General features: G+C 32.0%; 2 protein-coding genes across 6 annotated transcripts in view; both read right to left on the reverse strand.

The window, feature by feature from the left end:
- Positions 1–207: 207 nt before the first annotated feature.
- The window catches only part of LOC130667381 (tubulin monoglutamylase TTLL4), a 138,357-nt gene continuing 115,146 nt past the window's right edge, over positions 208–23,418 (reverse strand). For 4 of the 5 annotated variants that reach the window (XM_057468904.1, XM_057468902.1, XM_057468905.1 and 1 more), the window contains exons 4-5: positions 4,439–4,575; positions 208–4,348 (exon numbers count right to left, since the gene is read on the reverse strand). In XM_057468904.1, the coding sequence (XP_057324887.1) occupies positions 2,613–4,348; position 4,439 (1,737 nt within the window). In that variant the 5' untranslated portion in view covers positions 4,440–4,575 and the 3' untranslated portion in view covers positions 208–2,612. Of the gene's footprint in view, positions 4,576–23,418 lie in introns of all 5 variants that reach the window. The other variant, XM_057468906.1, reaches the window with a different exon arrangement.
- Positions 5,463–6,931, reverse strand: LOC130667383 (enhancer of split mbeta protein-like). Its single transcript, XM_057468908.1, has one exon. The coding sequence runs from the start codon at positions 6,679–6,681 to the stop codon at positions 6,040–6,042; it is 642 nt and encodes a 213-aa protein (XP_057324891.1). The 5' UTR covers positions 6,682–6,931; the 3' UTR covers positions 5,463–6,039.

Genomic DNA, 23,418 nt, shown 5'->3' on the forward strand with positions numbered 1-23,418 from the left:
CTGTTAATTATTTTTTTAACTCCTTGGTTACTGAGAAAAAAAATTAGCGGTTGTGTTTATAAAATTTTTTTTTAATCACTTTTTTTTTTTATTAAAACCATCTGTACTTGTCGGAGTAAATATTTTTTTGGTCAAATTTATAACTAGTTTTTTTTTAATGATTTGTGAAAGTAATTTTGAGGATCAAAAGGATTAGAAAGTAATATATATTTTTAAAATTGTTTATTTATCAAAGAGTATTTTCTTAAGTACAAATAATGTACTTGTTTTACAATTCAACTTTAAACTTATGGACTTATTTTAATTATTATTACATTACAATTATCAATCGACGACTTTCTATCGTTAATTTATCTGTCGTAATTTTTGTACATAGTATTTTTTATTTTTTTAAATTTTTACTCGATAATTTCGCTTTATATTTTACTTATAAATTATTTATATCGGTCTCACGACTAAATATCACACAAAAAATATCACTACCAAGATATCATATATGAAAATATCTTACGTCTAATCATTATCTGTCAGAATATCATGCGACCAAATTACACACCGTAGTAATATCATGCGTAGAAAAAATATGTAAATCGTATACATATAGATATTTTATGGCTAGTATATTTTATGGTAATAAACAAAAATATTTTTTTATATGATATTGGAATCGGGATGACATCGGGATATTCGAACAAGTGATAAATTATTATATGATATTTTGACTGATGTTTTGTCGTGTGATTTTTAGACATATGTAACCTTTAGGATAAAGGTACCGTTTTTGGCCATTTTAGGGCCAGCTTTGGACACTTAATTTAAAAATATTCAAAAAAATATTTATGCGAGGATTGCTAATTATTGCGAATTAATATTATTCATAATATAAATTAATATTTAAAATTTTTAACGTTATTTAATACATGAAATCATTATTTTTTTCTAGTAAAAAAACGATTGTTAGAAATTTATTTATTTAAGAAAAAATTTACACAGAAAAAAGAGCAGTTGAAAAATTACAGTTTCGTATAGTAGTAAAGCGCTCCGAGTCTGAAACTGTAACAATTACATTTTTTATCCAGAAATAACAAATATTACAGTTTCAAACTCGATATTGTCGATTTAAACTGTAAAATTTGCTGCTTAAAATTGTATTAATTTTATTACTATAACAAATTTCTAAAATTACAGTTTAAGCTTCAATGTTTAAAGATTTTTGCCTGGAAGGCCTATTTTTACTGTAGAAACTGTAATTTTTCAACTACTCTTTTTTCCGTGCATTTTACTCATTATTGCAAGTTGGAAAATTGAATAATAATTATTTACATGGATTTTGAGAAGTGAAAAATTAAATATCACTGATAAATTTTTTGCCTGCGTTTACAGACACTAACGATCCCTCACACCGATATACCCTTCCTAGCTCCAGGTCTATCGAGACTAATACTTTTATTGCCCCTCGAACTATTACGACGGTCCCAAATCGTCGTAACTTACAGAGGTAGTACTGTAAAATATTTTCTAAAAGACGCAAGACGTAATTAATTTTTAAAATGAGTTCAAAGATACTTTTGTCTCACTATTGAACTTGAAATTTAATTTTATACTTTCTCATTAATTAAAATAAAGTATTAAATGTCCAAAAGTGGAACAGTGGCCACAAATAGTACTTGTACCCTATATCAGAAGTTATATAAAAATATTATTCAATTTTTTCATGTAAATACTTCTAAAATTATTTTTCTTATATTCTGACAATAATAAACGAAAGAAAGTCGTCAATAGTTACATAAATAACACGATTCAAAAATTAAATTATAATCTTTGATGTCAAATTTTGACATTTTAAATATTAAAAAAAAATCATTTTTATTACTTAATTACTAAGTTTTGATTATATTATATTATAATTAGAAAAAAAGTTACAATTCATTCAAATTTTCCGTTACGATATTGAACATTTAATTAATTCTAAAAGGCACGAGCGTTTTCGACTTTACTTTTATTTTTAAAATCACCACAAAAAGGCTTTTATCTTCTCTCGTTAATAAAAAAATAAAATAAAATAATAATAATAATGAATACCGATAGAAATAAAACGTCGAAAATTTATACAAAGTCTTATATGAATCACAAAAAATCAATTTCCTATCAAAAAACAAAAAAACTCATCAATTATCAGCCATTGCTTTTTTTTTAACTAAATTATGAATATCATTTATAGCCACTTTAAAATTAATCTACATATTTGTAAACTACTGTTATTTGTTAAAATGTTTAATTCGATTTTGAATACATGCACCAAAACTCGGCTTTTAAGGCCATTTTATTTTTTATTTTAATGCAGACCGAGTTACGGAGCATCCACCCAATCTTAAATTAATTTCCGAGTAAAATTAAATCATTATTTTTTTAACTCTTCCGAAGATTATTTCAGTAATGACCAAAAATTGTAAACAAATTATGTAAGGAAATTAAATTTTTTTACTTCAATAATTACAAGAAACATCAATTTAATTTAAAGACTGAGTAGATCTTTTTATTTTTTTGAATCGCCAAAATTTTAAAAGTGGCCATAAAAACAGCACTTACTTAAAATTAATAAAAAAAATAATTTAAATTGTTTCAGTTTCTAGGTGCATTTTCTCACCACAAAGTTTTTGCAACAACGCAATACCCTCGTCACGATTGTCCCCATATTTATCTTCCCAAGCGTCAAGTAACATATTATAATACCTTGGCACATCAAATAAATCTAAATATGGATGCGAATGTTTAGTTGGGAATATTCTTTCAAATTTATCAGTCTGCGTTATTTCATCTTCGTGAGCAATCAAACATCTGACGTCATCCGGCGTCAAATCTTCTAGAATATCATCCAAATAATCTTCTCTATCCAAATTAATGTACAGAGCTTGTTTCTGTTTTTCGAGATTTGACAACACGAGCTTATCGATCGTCGTATTCTGGCACAGGATCTCTTCATACTCGTACATCTTTTTTAGTTTTCTGATTTCGCGCTTAGGTAAATTTGCCGGCAATCGAAAGCCTACGATATTGAAAACGTTTTTTATCATGGGTCCTTTTACGGCAATATCGAGTGCCGATGCAGATTGAAGTGACGGCGAAACGTTGAATTCGAGTAGCCAAGGCTTGTAAGATTCATCTAACAAAATATCGACACCAAATAATTCGAAACAGGTGTAACGACTTGTAGTATTCGTTTTAATAAGCGTATTAATTGGAGACTCGGTTGATATTATTGTTTTTATGACAATGTCGTTGATAGACGACCAAATTTTTTTTGTATTTACACCTTCTTTTTCTAAATACGACCACAGTGTTTTGACCGTCCACTTGTGGCCACTACAAGAGTCAGCGCAATCATTACTCGTGTAATTTGAGCTGTTTTTATTAATACTGTAATTAGTTAGATGCATAAGACGATCACTGAGGTAGTTGATATCATCATTGTACTTTACAGATGCAAAACGTACTAAACCATCGGGATAAATATATATACGCAGTGGATTTATACTTGATACCAATACATACAAACGTAAATCAAATTTCGCGCCGCCAATTAATAAAGGTTTTGACAGATACTGTTGTACAACTAATGGACGTTTTTTTGGAATCTGTGACCATCGATGGACAACACGAATTCCTGTACCACGCGCCGACGCCGGTGGTTTTATAATCCATTTTTCTTTCCCGCCACTTTTCTCCCAAATTTGACGAAAACTTCGCAAGTCTTGCGGCAGTACATACGTACGCGGTACAAAATTGAATTCTTTTTTTCCGTATTTGATCATAAAACGGCTCAAATTACGCCACAGACGATCTTTACGTCCGATTTGAAATGTACCGGGAAAATGATTAAATTTTTGATGATCTTTCAATCCCTTGAAACAACTTGACTTCATTTGTTTGCCCCATATTGACAGCCAATCATTGGGATCTTTTAGCAAACGATAGCCTGATTGTAAAACTGTTTTACGCACTAATATTGGTGTTATGCAGCTCAATTTCCATTTCAGATGTTTAGTTAACGAAGGCGGCAGTTCGTGCCCCGGTGAGTCGTGCAAATGGAAGACAATATACGGCGGTACATTTGGAAATAAACTACGACGCAATGGAAATTTGACAATACTATCATCTGTTACTGATTCAGAGTCTGTTATATTGGGAATAGATTCACTCGTATCCGGCAGTTCGTCTTGAACATCTTCATCCTCAAAATCTGGATCCAGATCAATATCTTCCTCTAATTCGTCTATATTATTACTATTATTATTGCTAACTAACTCGAGATGATTGTACGTTCGTGATATGACGTCCATGATTATCACTGCGGACAATATTTAATAAAAATAAATTTATAAAAATAAAAACTGTGTCAACTATGATCAAGTATATCAAAACAACCGACTGAGCATACTTAATTTATTTATATTTTCTGGTACAATATATCGTAGCGCTATTCAAAATTTATTTATATTCCTTGGATACAAGTTTATTACCTGGATTAGTCAAGGGTAAGTGTTTGGCATTTTATGATTGTTCAGCTGCTGATAACTGTAACAAATAAGAAAAAAATATTGTTTGTAAATTATCGTGAATATATAATATTTTATAGTAAATCTTATTATTGTACAGTTTATTGATCTTAGATAACAATTAATAAAATAAACAAAATTATATTTTTTATTAACGAAAATATTTTGAGTTATTTCTTATCTCTATTTGTTTCGATTGATTAAAAGATAAGTTAATAATTACTGAACAAATACACGTGTTTGTGCGATTGGTTATAATTAATTTTAAATTCAAAGTAATATAAAAATTGTTATATATTTTTTTTTAATGCTTGTTTTAATTCAAATGATTATATCATTCGCTGGCACTTGTCGTGTTGTTAATTCAAGTGCATATAAATACATCAATATATATACATATAAATAATATCTATATATATATATATATATATATATATATATATATATATATATATATATATATATATATATATATATATATATATATATATATATATATATATATATATATATATATATATATATAGATATTATTTATAAATTTAGATACAAATAATTATTTAAGTATTTAGAGTAGTGAATAAGAGCGTGATAATTGACACAATGTGCAAGATAAATTATTATCATTATTTTAAGTATGATATATATATCAAGTCGTTATTATCTATGAAATTTATCCAGTGACTGCTGCACAAGAGACTCATTTATCTAGGCATTAATCACTCAATTGACTGTGTGCCAGACCTGGTAATTGTCCAAGCCAAGTAAAATATTTTATGTAATATATATGTACTATTTAAAAATATATCGTAAAACTTAATGACTAAAAAGTATGACAATTAATTAGGAATGAGGTTTTGGATATTGACAGGATTAAATTAAAACTATAAATAATAAATCAGGTGGTTACGGTTAATTAACAAATGTTTTTATTTAAAAATTATGTGTATTTTTTAAAATATGGGTTTTTTTCTTTCAAATTAACATATAAATGTGGTAAGGCTAAAAAGCTTCTTAAACATAACAAGTTAACTTCTATATATTTAATAATTATTTTATATGAGAAAATAGTTATCTCAGGTACAAAAAACCCTATCACAGACATTACTTAAAGCTCATCACCCATACAATATTATAGTATTTTAAAAACGTTAATTAATATTCAAATCAAATGAAAAGTTAAATGACAAAAAAAATTTTATAAATTAATGATAAAATGAGAAATCACGATTTTGAGAAATAATTAATAACAGAATTGGAAGACGTTGATTTGTCGCTTAATAATTAATAATAATAATAATAATATTTTTTTTTTTAAATCTATATAATTTTTTCTATATCTCCTTGATCCGGATCAGCAGCAGTTGAAACCGGGGGTTGCAGTTCGCTTATCCAGCTTAGCCCATCAGCCTTATAGGTACCAGCGACGTGTTCCAGTCGCAATGGATCCTTGGTATTAGCTTAGTGAATGATAATAAGATTTTCACCAAGGACGCCAGACGGATGCAGACTCACTTGAATCACCGGAGGAACTGGCCACGCTCATTGGACTCTGAGGTGGTGTGTAGACATTCTGTGGTACCTTGGTGATGACAGTTGTCGTGTTTGCAGGAACAGCAACAGGATGTTGTTGTTGAGATGATGGTGGAGTTGCTGAAGATGATTGATGATGAACGACGTTGGGGTTGACAGGTCCCTCCAATCGACGAAGACAGCCACCGAGATGACGTATCAGCTGAGCACCAGCCACTGGGTGTACACTGGTCACTGTTGTTTGCAAAAATGTTGATACTTCTTGTGCACATTGGGTAAATCCCTCACGAAATTTATCAGCATATGTGTTTTCAGGTGTCAATGTCAATCTCTTGGCGGCTCTCAGTGTATGAAGATGACGAACTGTCAGCTCAAGAATGTCGGCTTTCTCAAGTTTTGCGACATTTTCACCCTCAGCTTGGAGTGCGTTCACCATCAGATCCTTGAGTTCGTCGAGGCAGCGATTGATTCGTGCCCGTCGCTTTCTCTCCAGCATTGGCTTCATCACTTTGCGGTACTGATAAGTTCTTGATACCGGCTCTTCGTACTCCATACCACCGGCAACAGCGTAAGCGGTAGTGTGTGGTGTCATTTTTGAATAATTAGTTGACAGTTTAATTAGAGTTCAAAAAATATTTTTAAAAATCAAACGTGTTGATTATCACTAGTCACTCTTATCACAATCTCCGTTTTCGACAAGTCGAAAAATACTTAATGACAAGTTGTCGTAAGATAACAAAAAATATAAAAAACTAAGTGTTTAGTTTTTACAGTAATATAGCAGAGAGAACTTGCTAGCTCGGAGTGCCGAGTTGATCTGAGTGCTTTCTGACTTGAGTGGGGGCCTTATATCGGTATTTATACCCTCTCCGAGGACTGTAATCCCCACTAACCAGGCGTTCCCCACTGGCACCTCAACTCAGTGAATTGAAACGGGGCTGACGTATTCACGGACGAGTGCACGAGAGAGAGGGGATCTGAAGACTGCAAGCTGGATGTGTGTGTTGGGTATGTGTGTGGACGGTTGTCATTGTGTTGCCACCACAGCACAGCTACCAGCCGGAGGAGCGTATCGTGGGAAGCTCACGGGACGAAATGTTCCCACAGCTCTCGGTCGTCGTAGCCTGCTGGGCCGTAGCGTGCCCAGTGGGGGAATTTAACAGCGATACACACCTGCACCCTTGCTATCTCCATCCTGCTCGTTTGCTTACTGTCACGTTAGTTAGTGTCTTATATATACATAACTATATGTTATGGATACAGCAGTCGCAGTCCGCAGTAGTAGTAGTAGTAGTAGTAGTAGAAGTATTAGAGTATAGTAGTATTAGTTTGGCTGTTGTTGTTGCTCGCGTATATAATACAACTGTGCGAGACGGCGGTACTATACGGCGTATAAGTGCGGAGCAAAGGGAAAAATAACTCAGCACCGAGCACACGCCACGACGCGCGACCAGCACGAGGATGGCGTGCTCTCAGAGCTCTTTTCCTCTCTAACTCTTTACTCCTTCCTGTTCTCATCCTCAGTGCTCTTGCACCTCTTACACCTCTTATTCATCTCTTCTCGTTTCGTCTCGTCTCGTCTCTACTCCACTATACTCTGGGTACTTGTCTCTGATAATACCCGTTGGCACTTTGCGCGGTGTGTTCTCAATTCTCTCCTTTCATTCCCAGTTAATATTAAACGCAGTCTCTGTAATGGTTTTCTCGTGTCTTGTAGAAGGAAAACTAGTGAGGGATTCAGGCAACTTGGTATATCATTGGTTATTTTTTTTATCTTTGTGCTGCACCTCGTCGCTGAACTGAGGCTGAGTCGCGGACACTTGTCGGCACCACGGTGGCAAATATATACCGGTCACGTGCATACTACTCTCGCACACCGTAATTGCGATCTCGTGCTACTGTCGACGGCTACTGCTCTTACACTGACAATCATTCGAACACATCACGAGACATATTTAGCGATCAGACTGAAATATACATATAAGGTCCAGGTTAATTCTCTCTGACACTTACATATTTTCTTATTATAAGTTATGTATGTATATAAAATATATAAAATATTCGAGGCAACTTGTAGAAGATAAAGTAAATTTTTTTGGTTTTCAGATAAAAATGATATGGGAATTTAATGAGGGAATTAAATTCAAAGGTTTTACAATGATGGTATGTTAAGTGGGTTATATTTAATGAGTTGTTATGTTTAGCTTTTTAGTCGATCTTCATTGCCCCTGTTGCTGTTGCTGATGGTGCTGGTGCTGGTACTGCAGCTATGCTATTGCTGGCGCTGACAACGGGACTGGTTGCGGTGTTTAACTCTAACGAGGTGTTTAGGCCCTCTTTGGAAAAGATATACAATCGAGCAGAGTTCTTTTAGTTTTTATAAATTGCCGAGCGGGCATAGAATAATAGAGGATGAGAAAAATGTGAGACGTTTTTTACGACCCCTGAGAGGTATGAGAAGAGAATCGGTCGGCGATGTTAAAGTTACCTCGCCACCCCGGTGATTCTGTAATGAGACACGACCCAGCGTGCCGCAGGAACTCGTATACTCGCCGGGATGTGTATATGAATTTTTATTGCCCTACCGGTATTTGACCTACCTCATATCCTCTATACTCTACTCAACAACCAGATTCATCCATCAAAATATTTCCAATTATGCCTAAAATATAAGCCTTAATGATAAACCTTCTGCCGTATATACGTTCATAAGTCAATTTTACACTCTGTATACCTCATCATTAAATCTCCATTATAAATATCATTATTATTATTATTATTGTCTACGCAGAGAGGTTTTTAGTAAAAGTTATCATCTAGTTATGGTAAAATTTTTAAACTGAATTCTATAATAGTGAATATCATTAAATTATTAAATAAACAATTTAAAAAATGGTTCCGATCCTGACAATGAATTAATTCCAAGGACTTTGGATCATAAATAAGTTCAGCACCACAAGTTTGACTAAATCAGTAGACTAATATGGAAACGACAAAGCAAACACTAGATTTTGACATGGTTATGATACGTCATATATCTATGGTATGTGTTATTGAACTGTTAAAATCAGATGTATTGTTTTCTTTACTTTTATTTGTATCGTTTCCACAGACGCCTAAAGAAGGAATAATAAATTCTGAAACGTTGCGCTAAATAGTAATTAAATATCAACTTATTTATGATCCTAAGTCCTCGGAATATTTCTTGAAATTAAATAAACAATCTGAATTGTAGAATCTAACAACTAGGGTAGAAGTACTATTTGTGGCCACTGCTCCATTTTTGAACATTTAATACTTTATATAAATTAATGAAGAAGTATAAATTAAAATTTTTATGGCAGTAGGATGATAAAATTATCTTCGTACACACTTTTAAAATTAATTATGGCATTGCGTCTTTTACAAATTAATTTATTAAAATTTTTCAAGGGTCCAAAACTGGCCCTAAAATGGCCAAAAACGGTACCTTTACCCCATTCACGGAGAAAAATGAGTTCAAGAAATTACAAATTTTTATTATGCTGTCAACCAAACTTCAAACAGGAACTTCAGCTGTCGAAAAATTATTATGCTGCACTAAATTGTTATTTTGAGCCTCTAAAAAATTTTTATTTACTACTATGATTCCTAATTTAGACAAATGATGTTCATTACAATTAATCAATTTTTAAGTGTATATTTTTTATAGTGCAGCATAATAGTTTTTTGGTAACACAACTTCCTGTTTCAAGTTTGGTCGACAGTATAATAAAAATCCGTGATTTCTTAAGCTCATATTTTTCTCCGTCTGGTAAAATCTACAATTATTGATGATAATCAGAATTATAACTTTTATTATCTTTCTAATTATAACTTTTATCAAAATCGTAATTCTTAATAGTTACCATTAAGTTGTTAAGAATTACGGTATTGATAATAGTTGTAATTAGTTAACTATAATTAAGATATATAATTATAGTTAAAATAATAAAAGTTATAATTTCTGATAAACCAAAGTAAAATTTTAGTATCGCAGATAGTACACGCATAGAAATTTTTAGTAAAAATTCCCCAAAAAGTTTGATACTGCAGGACATGTGGTAAATATCTAAATTGTTTCCATGCATATTGTAAAATATACTACTCGATAGTATGTAAATGAAGTGCAATTTCTACTAACAACAGTACTAAATTTTGTGGGTAATTTTTACTCAAAAATTCTTTGCGTGTATAATAAAATTTTCTCTGTGTATATTTTATTTTCACAAAATAAATTTAAATGAAATATGATCTAATTTACAATATAAATTTTTTTTCTCACTTAAATTTAAAGTGTAAACAAAAGGATAATAATTTTAACGTAAATTTCATCATCATTTACTTTCTACATTGGCCAACTCTCAACAATATTCATGTATATACACAAGATACCGAGTGTGAGGCATATCAAAACTCCCCGGGAGCTTGATTAGATGCCACGAGGAATGAGTTAACGGTGCAAACATCGTCGGGGTCTAATGCTAATTCGAAGCGTGCCTCAGCAGGCGCCTTTCTCTCTTTTTCATTTCACATTTTTAACTTATTCTCTTTTTTAGCTTAACTCTTTTTTTCCTCTCGATACAAAAACTAACCAAGCAGGCAAATAATAGTACTCTACATGCACTATCCACGTAAATTTTTTATTCCCGGGTCTCTCAATCTCAATTTAAACACGTAAACTCTCACATATATGAGTAGTGTATATATATGACGTATTTAATCCATACAAGAGCCAGCCAGTAGCAGCAGCAGCATCAGACTCATAGGTTTCTCTGTTGCACAAACATTATTTTAAAATATTATCTCTGTTGCTCTGGCTGGTAATCGTGGTAGCTTCCTTTGGCCTCCGAAATTCCATGGGTGTACTGGCTCGTTGGCTCGTGCTACAACAGAACGTGGGAATATTCCCAGGCTTCGTTCCACCCTGATGATGACTGTGAGGGGCATCAGCAGACACGCATACATTTACACTACCATTCTCTCCTGTATAGAGCATACAATCTACGGAGCCGATTGTGCGGCCAACCGTGAGTCCTCTCTTTATATATATGTATATATAAATATATATACAGGCATAGTTTCTCTGTTCAGTTATGTATACAGAAGTAAATGAAAGAATCACCGGTATAGGTATTCGCTGGAATAGTAGTAGTAGTAGTAGTAGTAGTAGTAGTAGTAGTAGTAGTAGTAGTAGTACAAGTAGTTGTACCAGTGGGTTATTGGAAGCTATTGAGACTGTGTGTAAAAAAGAGGAAAGAGAAGAATAATAAAAGAAGCTGAAAACTTGTATTGGGGATAATGTAACCTCAGTGAAGACTATGACGACTGTGACGACTACCCATTGCCGCCACGTTGTACACGCATAATGTGAATCTATTGTCAGTAGCACGGGCCATATTCTTGGAGAACAAGAATAAGAAGTATGACGGTAGCAAAGATCTTTGTTGGCAAAGTGAATTACGGTAGTGGTTATCCCAACTTCACTTCCCAGGATCCTGCAGAGTCTCACCGAGACTTGTATATGTATATATATATATATATTTTTCCCTCTTTGTGTGACCTCTTCTTTCTCTCGATACTCATTTACATGATCTCCAGCAGAAGATATCCTTTTCTAGCTCCTTTACATTTAGTTATTTTGTTTTTGTTCATTATTATGTTATTATAATTCTCGTGGGCTTTCTCGCTGACACTGCAGTGGTTTAAAGTTAGCTTGTATACGAGTCTGGTATGGCGTTCTCGTTATTACTTCCACGTCGTGTGTTTACGATTCGCCCATTATCCGCACGCTTCCGTTCGGGTTGATGGGATTGCTGTTTGACAAGAGTCCATTACCTTGGGTTAGACTGCTGCTGTTGCTGTTCCTACTACTACTACTACTACTACCACTACTACTACTACTACTACTACTACAACTATTAACCAGACCCATGACCATTTAATATACATACACATATGCTTAAATGTAAAGCTATCCGGACGCTTTTTATGTCGCGGCAACGTAATTACCCACTCGTTTAATACCTCCGTTTTTATTTGTTTATTTTTTTTTTTCATGTTACTCTCTAATTTATTTTAATTAAATAGTTAAATGATTATTTACAGTAAATATATTTAAATTTTAATCACGACAATAAATTATTTTTTTTCTATAGAAAAAAAAAAATACGCTAAAGATTTTAATTTATTTATGATGTATAATCTCATGTATTTAAATATGTTTTTTACCAATAATTTTAATAATATCCGTTGAAAAAAAAAAAAATGTATGAAGAAAATTATAACTGGTAATATTGCAGAAGCCGCGTGCCAACGGACTCGTGCACGCTTATAAACCAGAGGTGATTAATTGGACTCGCGCGAATGGAACCGCTTATTCTGTGTGTATCACGCCGGGAACTTGACTCTTGCTCGCGAGGTACACAAGTTAACTCAGTATGTATATAAATTTATATATATACAGCGAGAGAGACGAGTATACCTGTCATGATGGGAGGCACATACACATAAGACCGTGTGAGAGTATATGCCAGAGAAGAGTTCGAATATCTTCAGTGATTGCACAAGCTAATGTAAATGTGAGCATGGAAACTAAATACAAACTCGCGCCTTGGCGACGGCTTAATCCGTCTAGGTGAAAGTACTACTACCATAGTACATATATATCCTCTTATGTATGTATGTATGCACATAAGAGATTAGAAAATGTATTACCAGTATAATACTGTATTAGTTGCTGAGAGGGTATTAATAATGAGACGATGAGAGAAAGAAAGAGAGAGAGAGAAAATATCTGGTCATGACGGGTTATACAGCTTCCGTCATAGCTGTCGCACACGAAGCGTGCTCAGATCTATGATAATCCGCGGATGGTTATAGCTTCACTTATTCTCTGCTGTATGATGATCGGATGATGGGTATCTACATTATGCTACACGATCCAAGAATATTAATCGATATCCGACCAATCCGCAGAGTAATAACCTACTCTTCAAGTTTTAATGTCTAAGAATGTTGTAATGCTCCGTCCTCAATCTATATATATCGGCTTATTTTATATATAAAATTTTTTTTATTTTATTCTGTTGGTTATTATTCACTCTTTGACGCTTCCTTTCATATAATATACGCGAAGAAAAAATGTGTTACGGATCGATGGATCGGGATCTCGATAATAATTCGGTAGCGGATTCGATCCTCCATCATTTCTAATCTGATCAATGAAATTGGTGGTTAAAGGAGATAGCGAGGGGAGAGTTTAAGAAACTAAAATAAAAAAATATATTTAAGTTACGACTACCGGAGCTGATGAGACTTTGATAACTCGATCTCGCTCGTTTAGGAATGTAGAAAGAATTTTTTTTTTTTTTTATGTATAACGTGGATACTTTTTTTTATTGGCTTTTTGATTGATCTTTTTTTTGTACGCGGATAGAAAATTTAAAAGTCATGACTCATGATGAAAAAAAATTTACGATTATTTTTTTTAATATATAGTTAAAAATTTTTAGATATTGTTTTTTTAATTAGAAGGAGAGTTATTGTTGTGGTTGAGTTAATTATAGGCTATTTTAAGGGTTAAATTTTCTTTTATGTTTTAAAAAAAACTAACGCAGCGTGACATTAGATATTTAAAAGATGAAACTTTGATCACCCGCTGTTTTTATCCATTAAACTATCCTATTGTTTTAAATTTATTATTACTAGTATTAGAGAGTGATCGTTAACGAAAACAATATTTCAGAGTTTTGTATATTTTCCCATCGAGATCATCCCCAGAGTGGTCACGGTCTCTGAGCTTTGCGTCACTCCGAATAGATGGATTACTCTCGAGTCCTATCCGTCGAAAAGAAGTAGACGTAGGATGGTATTATTGTAAAAAAAATGTATTCAATCAACTTGTTTTTGAGGATCACTTGGAAGATCGGTTAGATGTTTATGAAACTTTGTTAAGTCGCTTCCACTCGTTGTACTTCTCACTAGTGTATCTCAAAAAAACATCAAGTCAAGAGTTTTGTATGTCTACACGGTATTTTATAACCATCTTGAGACTCTCTCTTGGGATAATCGCCCAAAGGACCTATCACTAAATTCGATAGACAGACATTGATTTTTATTTATAAAATCTGAACTCATGTCTAACATTCTTTTTTAAATTATCTTTGACATTTATCCAACGAGTGTCTACCGTAATCAACTACATCACTATTTATTAAATATTTTATATATTTTTTACTAAATTAATTATTACTCGGGTCAAAAAAATAACTTGATTTTGACTTTTTTGACTTGATTTTAACTTAATTAACTTGATTTTGGCTGCACTTACTTTATTTAACTCCAATATGACTTTTTTGATTTAAGAATTTAAGTCAAATTGAAGTTAAGTTTGACTCGGATTTGACTTGAATGACTTAATTCTAAGTCAAATTAAAGTCCCGTTTATTTAGTTGACGTAAATCGGTACTAAGTAAGACAACTCAAAACCAAATGTGTTTTCATATCTTAAAATATGTTTTTCATTTATAAAAAAAAGAACTTACACTTGACGTGATTTTGTCTTTACTACACAGAAAAAAAGAATTTCTGGGCACAAGAATTTTTTTGTATTATAAACTGAACACAAAAATTTTCTTGGGACGAGAAAAAATTTGTTGACTCGAAAAGTTTTTTCTTGCTCTGAGAAAATTCATTCTCGCCGTAAAAAAATTTCTGTTTTCAATTCATAATGCAAAAAATTTCTTGAGCTGGGAAAAAATTTTCTTCGGGTAAGTAAAAAATTCTTGCGCCAAGAAATCCTTTTTTACTGTGTAGACTTGCTCTATTTTCAATTTTTAAAATTACGCCAAAATCAAGTAAATTTTTAGACCCGGGAAAAAATTTATAACTTCATTAATAATTAAAATAAGTATTGTAAATCTAAACTCTTTTCTTATAAAAAAAAAAAAAAAAAGAAAAAAATGTAAAGGTAACTATTAAAAGTTTAATCTCTCTTTATTTTCCATCTGTCTCACTGGTTTAAACTGGAATCGAACCCTCGAATCTTTTAACACCCTGCATGTGGCCCAAGGCCAGCTTGCATTCGTTCCTCATGCTTTCTCCCTCATTCACATTTGTAATCGAGCGTGTCCTTAAAAAAAAGGGAGGAGTATACTTGCATATATAGATATACATAGTGTGTAGGTATAGGGTACAGGGTATAGTCAACACAGCTCAGTAGAGGAGAATTAGCGATCAAAGAGCAGAGTGTAAGAAAGATAGGAAAAAGAAATATACTACAGCCTTACAAAACTTATACACACATCTTTTAGGGGTTGGCTGTCGTCGTCATCGTCGTCGTAGCACAGGTGGTATCGCCTCGTGGGAACTCTCGTCCTCGAATCTTCCCGTGTACCTCAAACCTCTACTCCACACACAGCTTTCAAAGTTTATACATGCTATATAGTTATAGACAGCATCAATAGTAGTAGTATGTAGGGCTCTAGGGGCATTCAGGGCCCAATGAAAGAACGTGCAATAAGTGTGACAGCTACCCCAGATTGGCCCATTCTAGTGGGTGTCGGTAAATAGGCGCCTCTATCCCCTATACACACCACCATCAACGTTTTTTGGTCTTCTTATTACGACTACCATTATTATTATTATTATTGAGCCCTCGTTTTCTTATTCTCATCCCTGCGTTACCTTTTTTTTGACCAACTTTTTATTTTTTCTTTCTTTTATTAGTATTTTTTTTTTCTTTACAAACTCGACGAAGAGAATAAGAAACGTGACCAGAACGTTGCCTGGCACGTTTCCAACGTGTGCTGGGGCTATTTCTTTCCCTTTTCCTATAGATAGTTTATACTTATAAATTCCCGTGGATGCTTACGCTGGCTTTTACTCTCGATCATCCACTCCACTTGTCAGGGATCTAGATGAGACCATTGCGATTGGATACCTTGACTTGCCTGTACTTCTAGTATTTTTATTCTCGACTTTTATTTATTTTTTTACTTTTTTTTTTCATCCTTAGGTTTAACTGAATTCTCAAACCAGATATCCAGTGATCCTGCCACGCCTCAACGGTTCTCCAGTGACTTCTGAATGGAAATAGATCCCCTACGGTGTCTGATGTAATTTAGGTGATGTATTCTACAATAACAACGGCAACTAACTAGTTTACTGATCGATTCTGTTTCAGAGCAGTTAATTGCTTAGCTTTACTTTTATTATTATCAACTCCCGTTGGGTTGCAAACGAGTTCTATACTTCGGTTAATTACTTTATGGATTATTTTGTTGAGATATGATATAACGTGAATAGGCATATTCATTACGTGTAATTTAGTTTGTTGTCTATATATTAAATATTTAATGATTTATTTAGATGTGTATACTTTTTAAATACTTAATGATAATAGACATTTATGATGATGGTGATAATTACTATGTAATAGTGAATAAATCTATGTCACGTGTAATTACTTTTTATATTTTCAATACTAACGTTTTAAATTCAATTATCTTTTGACTAAAATTTTTTTTTTTTTTACGAATCTAGATTTACGATAATAAAGGCTTAAAACTGTTCATTACTATTACAATTAGATAACATACGTAAGTTAAGTTGTCATTTAGTCTATCGAAGAAATTTTGTTGCGGTTATTGTTGTCGTAATGGATTTTTAAATGACAATTGATTTTTAATAATTATGATAGTGAGTTTTCATTTAAAATGTATGCGTGGGCATATACACATATGTAAATAAGGATACATGTTTGTGTATTACTCATTACTCGTGCGAATTATTGAGACTTAAGTAGTCTGTGAAGGCAAGTTCACAGTCCCGTTGAACGGATGCGCGATAACGTCGCTCACAGCAGTTAACTTCTCTCTTTACTTATGATGTACTTATATTACTTTAATGCCCGAGTGTTATCCAAATGGCTTTTCATTTAAATAGACATACACTCATACTCTCTTGGCGCCATTAAATATTTTAAACGCATTTATGTGTCAATTGATTTTTATTTATTGATATTGTTTTTTTAAATTTTATCTTGAATTATTCAAATTTTCAATGCTAAATTTTATTTTTTATTTACTGACATATTATGACGTTAAGTTATTCGATAAAATAATTGAATAATGATAAACAGTGATAATATTTAATTTTAAATAATATTTATTTTTTGACTTTTTGAATAAATAAGAAATTGGGTCAAAAAAGACATCAAAAAATTTTAAGTATATACACGGAAAGAAAATTATGGCAGCGGTTCCCATAATTTTGTGAAATTTTTTCCTATACCATCATAGGAATTACGACCATAAATTATGGGAGCGGTTCCTATAATTATAGGAATGTTTCCCATAATTATAGGAATAGTTCCTATAATTATGGGAATGATACCCATAACACTATAGGAATGATTCCTATAATTATAGGAATGGTTCCTATAATTTATAGGAATACTTTCTATAATATTATAGGAATCATTCCTATAATTTATGGGAATGGTTCCTATAATTTATAGGAACCATTCCCATAAATTATAGGAACCATTCCCATAATATTATGGGAATGGTTCCTATAATAGTATGGGAACTATTCCCATAATATTATGGGAATGATTCCCATAATGCAATTGGAATGGTTCGTATACCATTATGGGAATCATTCCCATAATATTATAGGAACTATTCCTATACCATTATAGGAACCATTCCTATAATATTATGGGAATGGTTCCCATATTATCATGAAAAAATTAATTTAAAGAAGTGTGGTAATCACTTCTACAATACACAGAAATATTATTAAACATAAAAACAGAAATTCAGACATTGAAAAAAAAAAATCGTATTTGGCAAAAAAACATTAAAATTTTTAACAAGAATTTTTTGTCAGCACAAAACATTCAGAAAATTCAAATTTTGGGGAATTTCTACACTATTGTGCAAAAAAAAAATTTTATGATATTATAGGGATGGTTCCCATAACATTATGGGAATAGTTCCCATAATATTATAGGAATATTTCCTATACCAATATGGGAACCATTCCCATAATTGTATGAGAATGATTCCCATACCATTATGGGAATGGTTCCCATAATGATATGGGAATCATTCCCATAATATTATGGGAACCATTCCCATAATGGTATGGGAACCATTCCCATAATGGTATGGGAACCATTCCCATATCATTATGGGAACCATTCCCATAATGGTATGGGAACTATTCTCATACTATTATGGGGATGGTTCCCATAATATATGGTAACCATCCCTATAGTAGTATAGGTACTATTCCCATACCATTATGGGAACCATTCCCATAATGCATAGCAAAACTTCCCATAATTTTCTTTCCGTGTAGAGAAGGAGGGGGCAAAGTGGGCACCTTAAAATTTTCAAAACTTCGAAAAATATGGGAGCAAAGTGGGCCCCTCAAAATTTTCTATGCGTCAATAAATTCGGACGGATAATAAGCTTATCGAAATTTCTTATATAATGAGGGTTAAAAAAGACCACCAAAACTGTTTATTAAATATAATTTATTAAGAAAGTCCCGTGTGAAAAAAATTGTAAAAAAAAGGTTAAAAAAGTGTTGACTATTCTAAACTTCAAAACGTGACACAACGACGAACTTTTTTTGAACGTTTTTTAAACTTTTAAAAATTCAAGGGAAAAATCAATAAATGTCGTAATATTATCAAGATATGCTAAAACCAAAAATAGTCAAACATAGATCGAAATCCGTTTTTTCTGAATGTATTTTGCACTGAAGAATGTTAATTTGTAGTAATAAGTCAATGAATTTTGAAGTTTAGAATAGCCATGGGGTTAAAGAAAATAAAATTACGTTTCAAAGCTATATCGCAGCAGACTATTAAAATGACTTTTATATTATTAAAATACAATTATTTTATAGTTATTTGCAAATATCACACGTGTAAAGAATAAAAAATATTAAATCCGAAATTTTTTAGAGGGCCCACTTTGCCCCGAATTTTCGATTTTTCAATTTTACCGGACGCAGCATAATGAAGTAAAAATAAGTATCAAGGGTCTAAAAAGAAGTAAACGCGTAAAAAAAATTAATGATATTATAATTATTTTCCTTAAGGTCCCTGCCCCCATCTCCCCTACTTAAAAGTGTAAAATTTTCATTAAAAATAAATATTTTTTTTTCATTAATTATTTTTCATTTAAATATTTTTCTCGAGTTCAAGGAAAACAAAACAAACTGAACAGTTTTGGCAAAACAACACTTCATTTGAATAAATAAAATTCAAATCAAGATATGTAATTATATTAATACCCGAAAAATTGACAACTAAAATTTAAAAAAATAAAATAAACTAAATAATTTGAGGTGATTATTTCACCCTACCTGCGAATAGAAGTACGCAAATTTATGCAAAATCATGTAATTAAATTTTTTTTACTAAAAATTTTAGGGTCGCATTTTTGCTCGTCTTCTCTACACTGCACGCGATAAATGAGTTAAAACTTACAAGTATAGATTTGTTAAATTTACTAATATATGTTTTCGTAAAATTTCAAGCTTTACGTCAACTTTTTTAGCGTGAATTTCATCTGTATATTTACTTACTTCTAACCGAACCGTGCAATTGAATAACACCTGCCATTTCAAAAAGAAAACTTTATTTACACAAAAACCGTAGCTACTAAATATTATAATTTATTTTTATTCATCACCCTTTTGTGTAACCCATCTTTACGCTGTATACTTTTTATAAACTTTAACCACCAAAAATATAATAAAAATTTTAACATTTTAAATTTACGGTTTACACGTGTACCGCGAATTGCGTGCTAGTGAGCTATATACAATATATAAAATTCAAAAGTGCATTGAAGCGTGAAATTTTATTTTAAAATTTACGATTAAAAAATAGTGATGAAATAAATAATAAATATAAATTTACAAACTGTCGTCGCTGTGATGTTGCTGTTGCTGATATATTGTCACCGGCGATAACAAAGAGCTCGATACGTCAGTAATAATTATTGATAAGACATACATACATACGTATATGTGTAAATTCAGTATTGATTAGATATAGATTAAAGGCACAGTAATGTACATAGTGTAAGAGGGTGTAACAAGTACATTAGTTGTTAGTAGATAGGAGTAGTAGCACGAGGGTATATTGACGAGTCACGTTCACTCCACGTGAGATTGTTTGCCTACGACGATACGAGAAGCAAGACGGCGATGACAATAACCAATAAGAATAACCATAGAAGAGGACAATAACAATGTGTACGACGTACGACTCGATAAACCGCTCGTAATCGGCAATGCACAACGTGACACGTCCTCCAACGGCCTCGAGAGAATAACACATGCCTTCACACCGCGAGTTCCCATCGATCCGAGTGATGCCATTGCCCGTACGGCTCACATCGTTTCAATCGTTTATGCGCCAACTCGTCTGTGCTATAATACCAATCCCTTTTAACCCCTTTTCTCTCCTCAATTACTACCATATATACCTTATCTCATATTTACCTCAATAAATTTAAACTACAATCGCTTTTTTTCCCGCCATTTTTTTTATGTCATTTACTTTTACTTTTTTTAAATTTTTTCATGTACTGTAAAAAATTGGGAGTGATTATGGATTTTACTTAAACCCGAACTTACTCCGTTACTTGGAGTTCCGGAGTTGAGTGAAAAAAAATCAATCGGCATGCGGGGTAAATAGGATTTGTTTTTTCAGGTGAGTGATTTTGGAGTGATCTAGATTTTATTTAAATCTGCATCCACTCCGATTAGGAGTTTGAAAATGAAAATAAACTTCTCTGGATTTAATCCGTGTTCACTCCGCTAATTTTTGACCGTGTACTGTAGTTTTAGTTGTAAATATTGTCAATCGGATTTGTAAAAAATTTTATAGTAACATTGTCACGTGATTTGAATAATTTATTCGGTAATTTTATATTTTTATTTACGTGCTAACAATTAATTGTTATTTCCAAAGGATAAAACTTTCACGATATGAGAGTTTTAAAAATGTATATATATATGTAGATATATAAGAGATCGTTATATGCGCACGACTAAGACAACGTTTGAATCCTTAATTTTTTTTTATCCCTGAAGATTTTTTGGACGTAAAAAAATAGCGTGGGATTTTTTTTTTATTTTTTAAGGTAGAGAATGTAATTTGTATGAAAAAAGAAACTTTGGAATTCCCATCGATAAAAAATGTTCAAAGTTAAATCGAGTAAACGAAACACGTTTAAGTTTATATGCCGGAATATGGAGAATCTGAAACGATGAAAAATTTATAATTGAAGAATATTTTTCATCTTTTAACCATTTATTTTAGGAATACTTTTTTTTTGCTGAAATCCTGTGTTAAATGTAAAATACAGGACACGTTTTGGTGGAGACAAGAAGACGGACAGGATTGATGATGAAATTTTAAATTTTTAGTAAAAAATGGGTAAAGTAAATATTTAAGCGTGATATATATTACGATTTTGGTGAATTACAATGAAATGAGATGTACAAGAAAGGAAGAAAAAGTAATAAATAAGTAAAAAAAAAAATCAGTGGCAGTGAACTCTACCTGGCAACGCACGATTTACGTTCTTGTCAAAGCATTAAAACCAACATCGTTTTTGTACTTTAACCAACAACGCCTACGTTTTTGTTTTTTTTATAGCTACTCAGCCAAGTCATGAACGTGGAAAACACGGTTAGGTACGGTAGGCCCGGGTTCCCACAACACGAGCTCTCATTTCTTTGCTATAACTCACTTTTTTTATTTATTTACTTATTCGTTTTTTTTTTTAAGTATTTACTTTGTTGAATGCACTTTGGATTTCGTTAAATTAATGTTTGATTATCCTTAAAATTGGTAAAATAAAAAAAATTTTAACTGTAATAATTAATAAAAAAAGTAAAACATCAAATTTTGAACAATAAGTTACACAGTAAAAACAGGATTCGTCAAAATCAACACTCATGTGTAAAACGAACGTTTTACACTTATTTTAACATGTTGTGGGTGTTAAAAAAAGTTACGCGCGTCTATGTTAAAAGTAAAATTTTTTTTGCAATGGTCGACATTATTTTTAACATATTGTGTGTTAATTTTGCAGTAACATAAAAAGTGTTACTTTCAAATAAAATAAAATTTTTGTGTGTTAAAAAATTAATCGATTGCGACAGTTCAAACAAGATAAATACTGTGTGTTAAATTGACGCACACAAGTGTTGAAAATTCAATACTCAAAATTTTACACAGTTAAAAATATTGTGTATTTGTGTCGAAAACGGTTTGTGTTAAAAATTTTAGTGTGTTAAACTAACACAAAGTTTGTGTCACTTTATTTTGTAACATAAAAAATGTGTTATACACTCTTTATTAACACATTTTGTGTGTTACTGTGGAATTCTTTGCGCCCTCTTGTGGCGATATTTCAACATAATCTTTGTGTTAAAAAAGGGTTACACAAAGTTTGTGTCGAAATTTCAACACAATTTCGTGTCAACCGTTTTTAACACACAAACTGTGTTGATTTTACACAATATTTTTTACTGTGTAACTCACGCTTTTTTTTACACTTTGACGATTCGTTTTTCACTGTGTACAAATTATTTTTCTTTTTTTTAACGAAGTGTTAATTTGACTTTCAATTTTATGACTTGTCAAGTACTGGAAGTAAAATGAATAAAGTGAATTAAATAAAAAATTTTCGAATCATTAAAAGGAATTTTTAAAGAATTTTTGAAAAAAAAATGATAACTGTCATAATAAATGTCTCGAATGAACATGAAGGTGAATGACAAAAAATTTAGAGTAAAAAAATAAAGACCGGGTGTTCAGGGTTACACGATGTACGCTGGGACAGTGGTGATTAAAAAAGAGTAAGGACCTTGGCATAATCCTCAGTAATTACGTCAAGTGGAGGTACATACAGAATCACGAGTCAAAGGGTGTCGCTTCGGTTCCGCCTTGGAAGCCGCGTTAATGGTTAACTCTCTGTGGTCGAGTTGATGGATGATTCTCGGAATCGTCGAATCGTTATATCGACTCGATAAAGCTAAGAAGCAGTAGCACCAGCACTTACTGCTAACGAACAAGAGGAACAAGTATAAAAATAATAATAATATTTATAAAAAAAATAAAATAAAATAATAAATAAAAAAGTTTAAAGAGAGGATGAGTTAAAAGAGAAGGGGAAGTTCTTCATGCGGCTAATTGGCATTCCCGAGTCGGCACGTTTGCGAAATTTCGTGAGAGAATAAACCAGAAGCAAACCAGAATTCTCATGAG

The sequence above is a fragment of the Microplitis mediator genome, chromosome 5 (genome assembly GCF_029852145.1).
Source record: "Microplitis mediator isolate UGA2020A chromosome 5, iyMicMedi2.1, whole genome shotgun sequence".
Classification (NCBI taxonomy): Eukaryota; Metazoa; Arthropoda; class Insecta; order Hymenoptera; family Braconidae; genus Microplitis; species Microplitis mediator.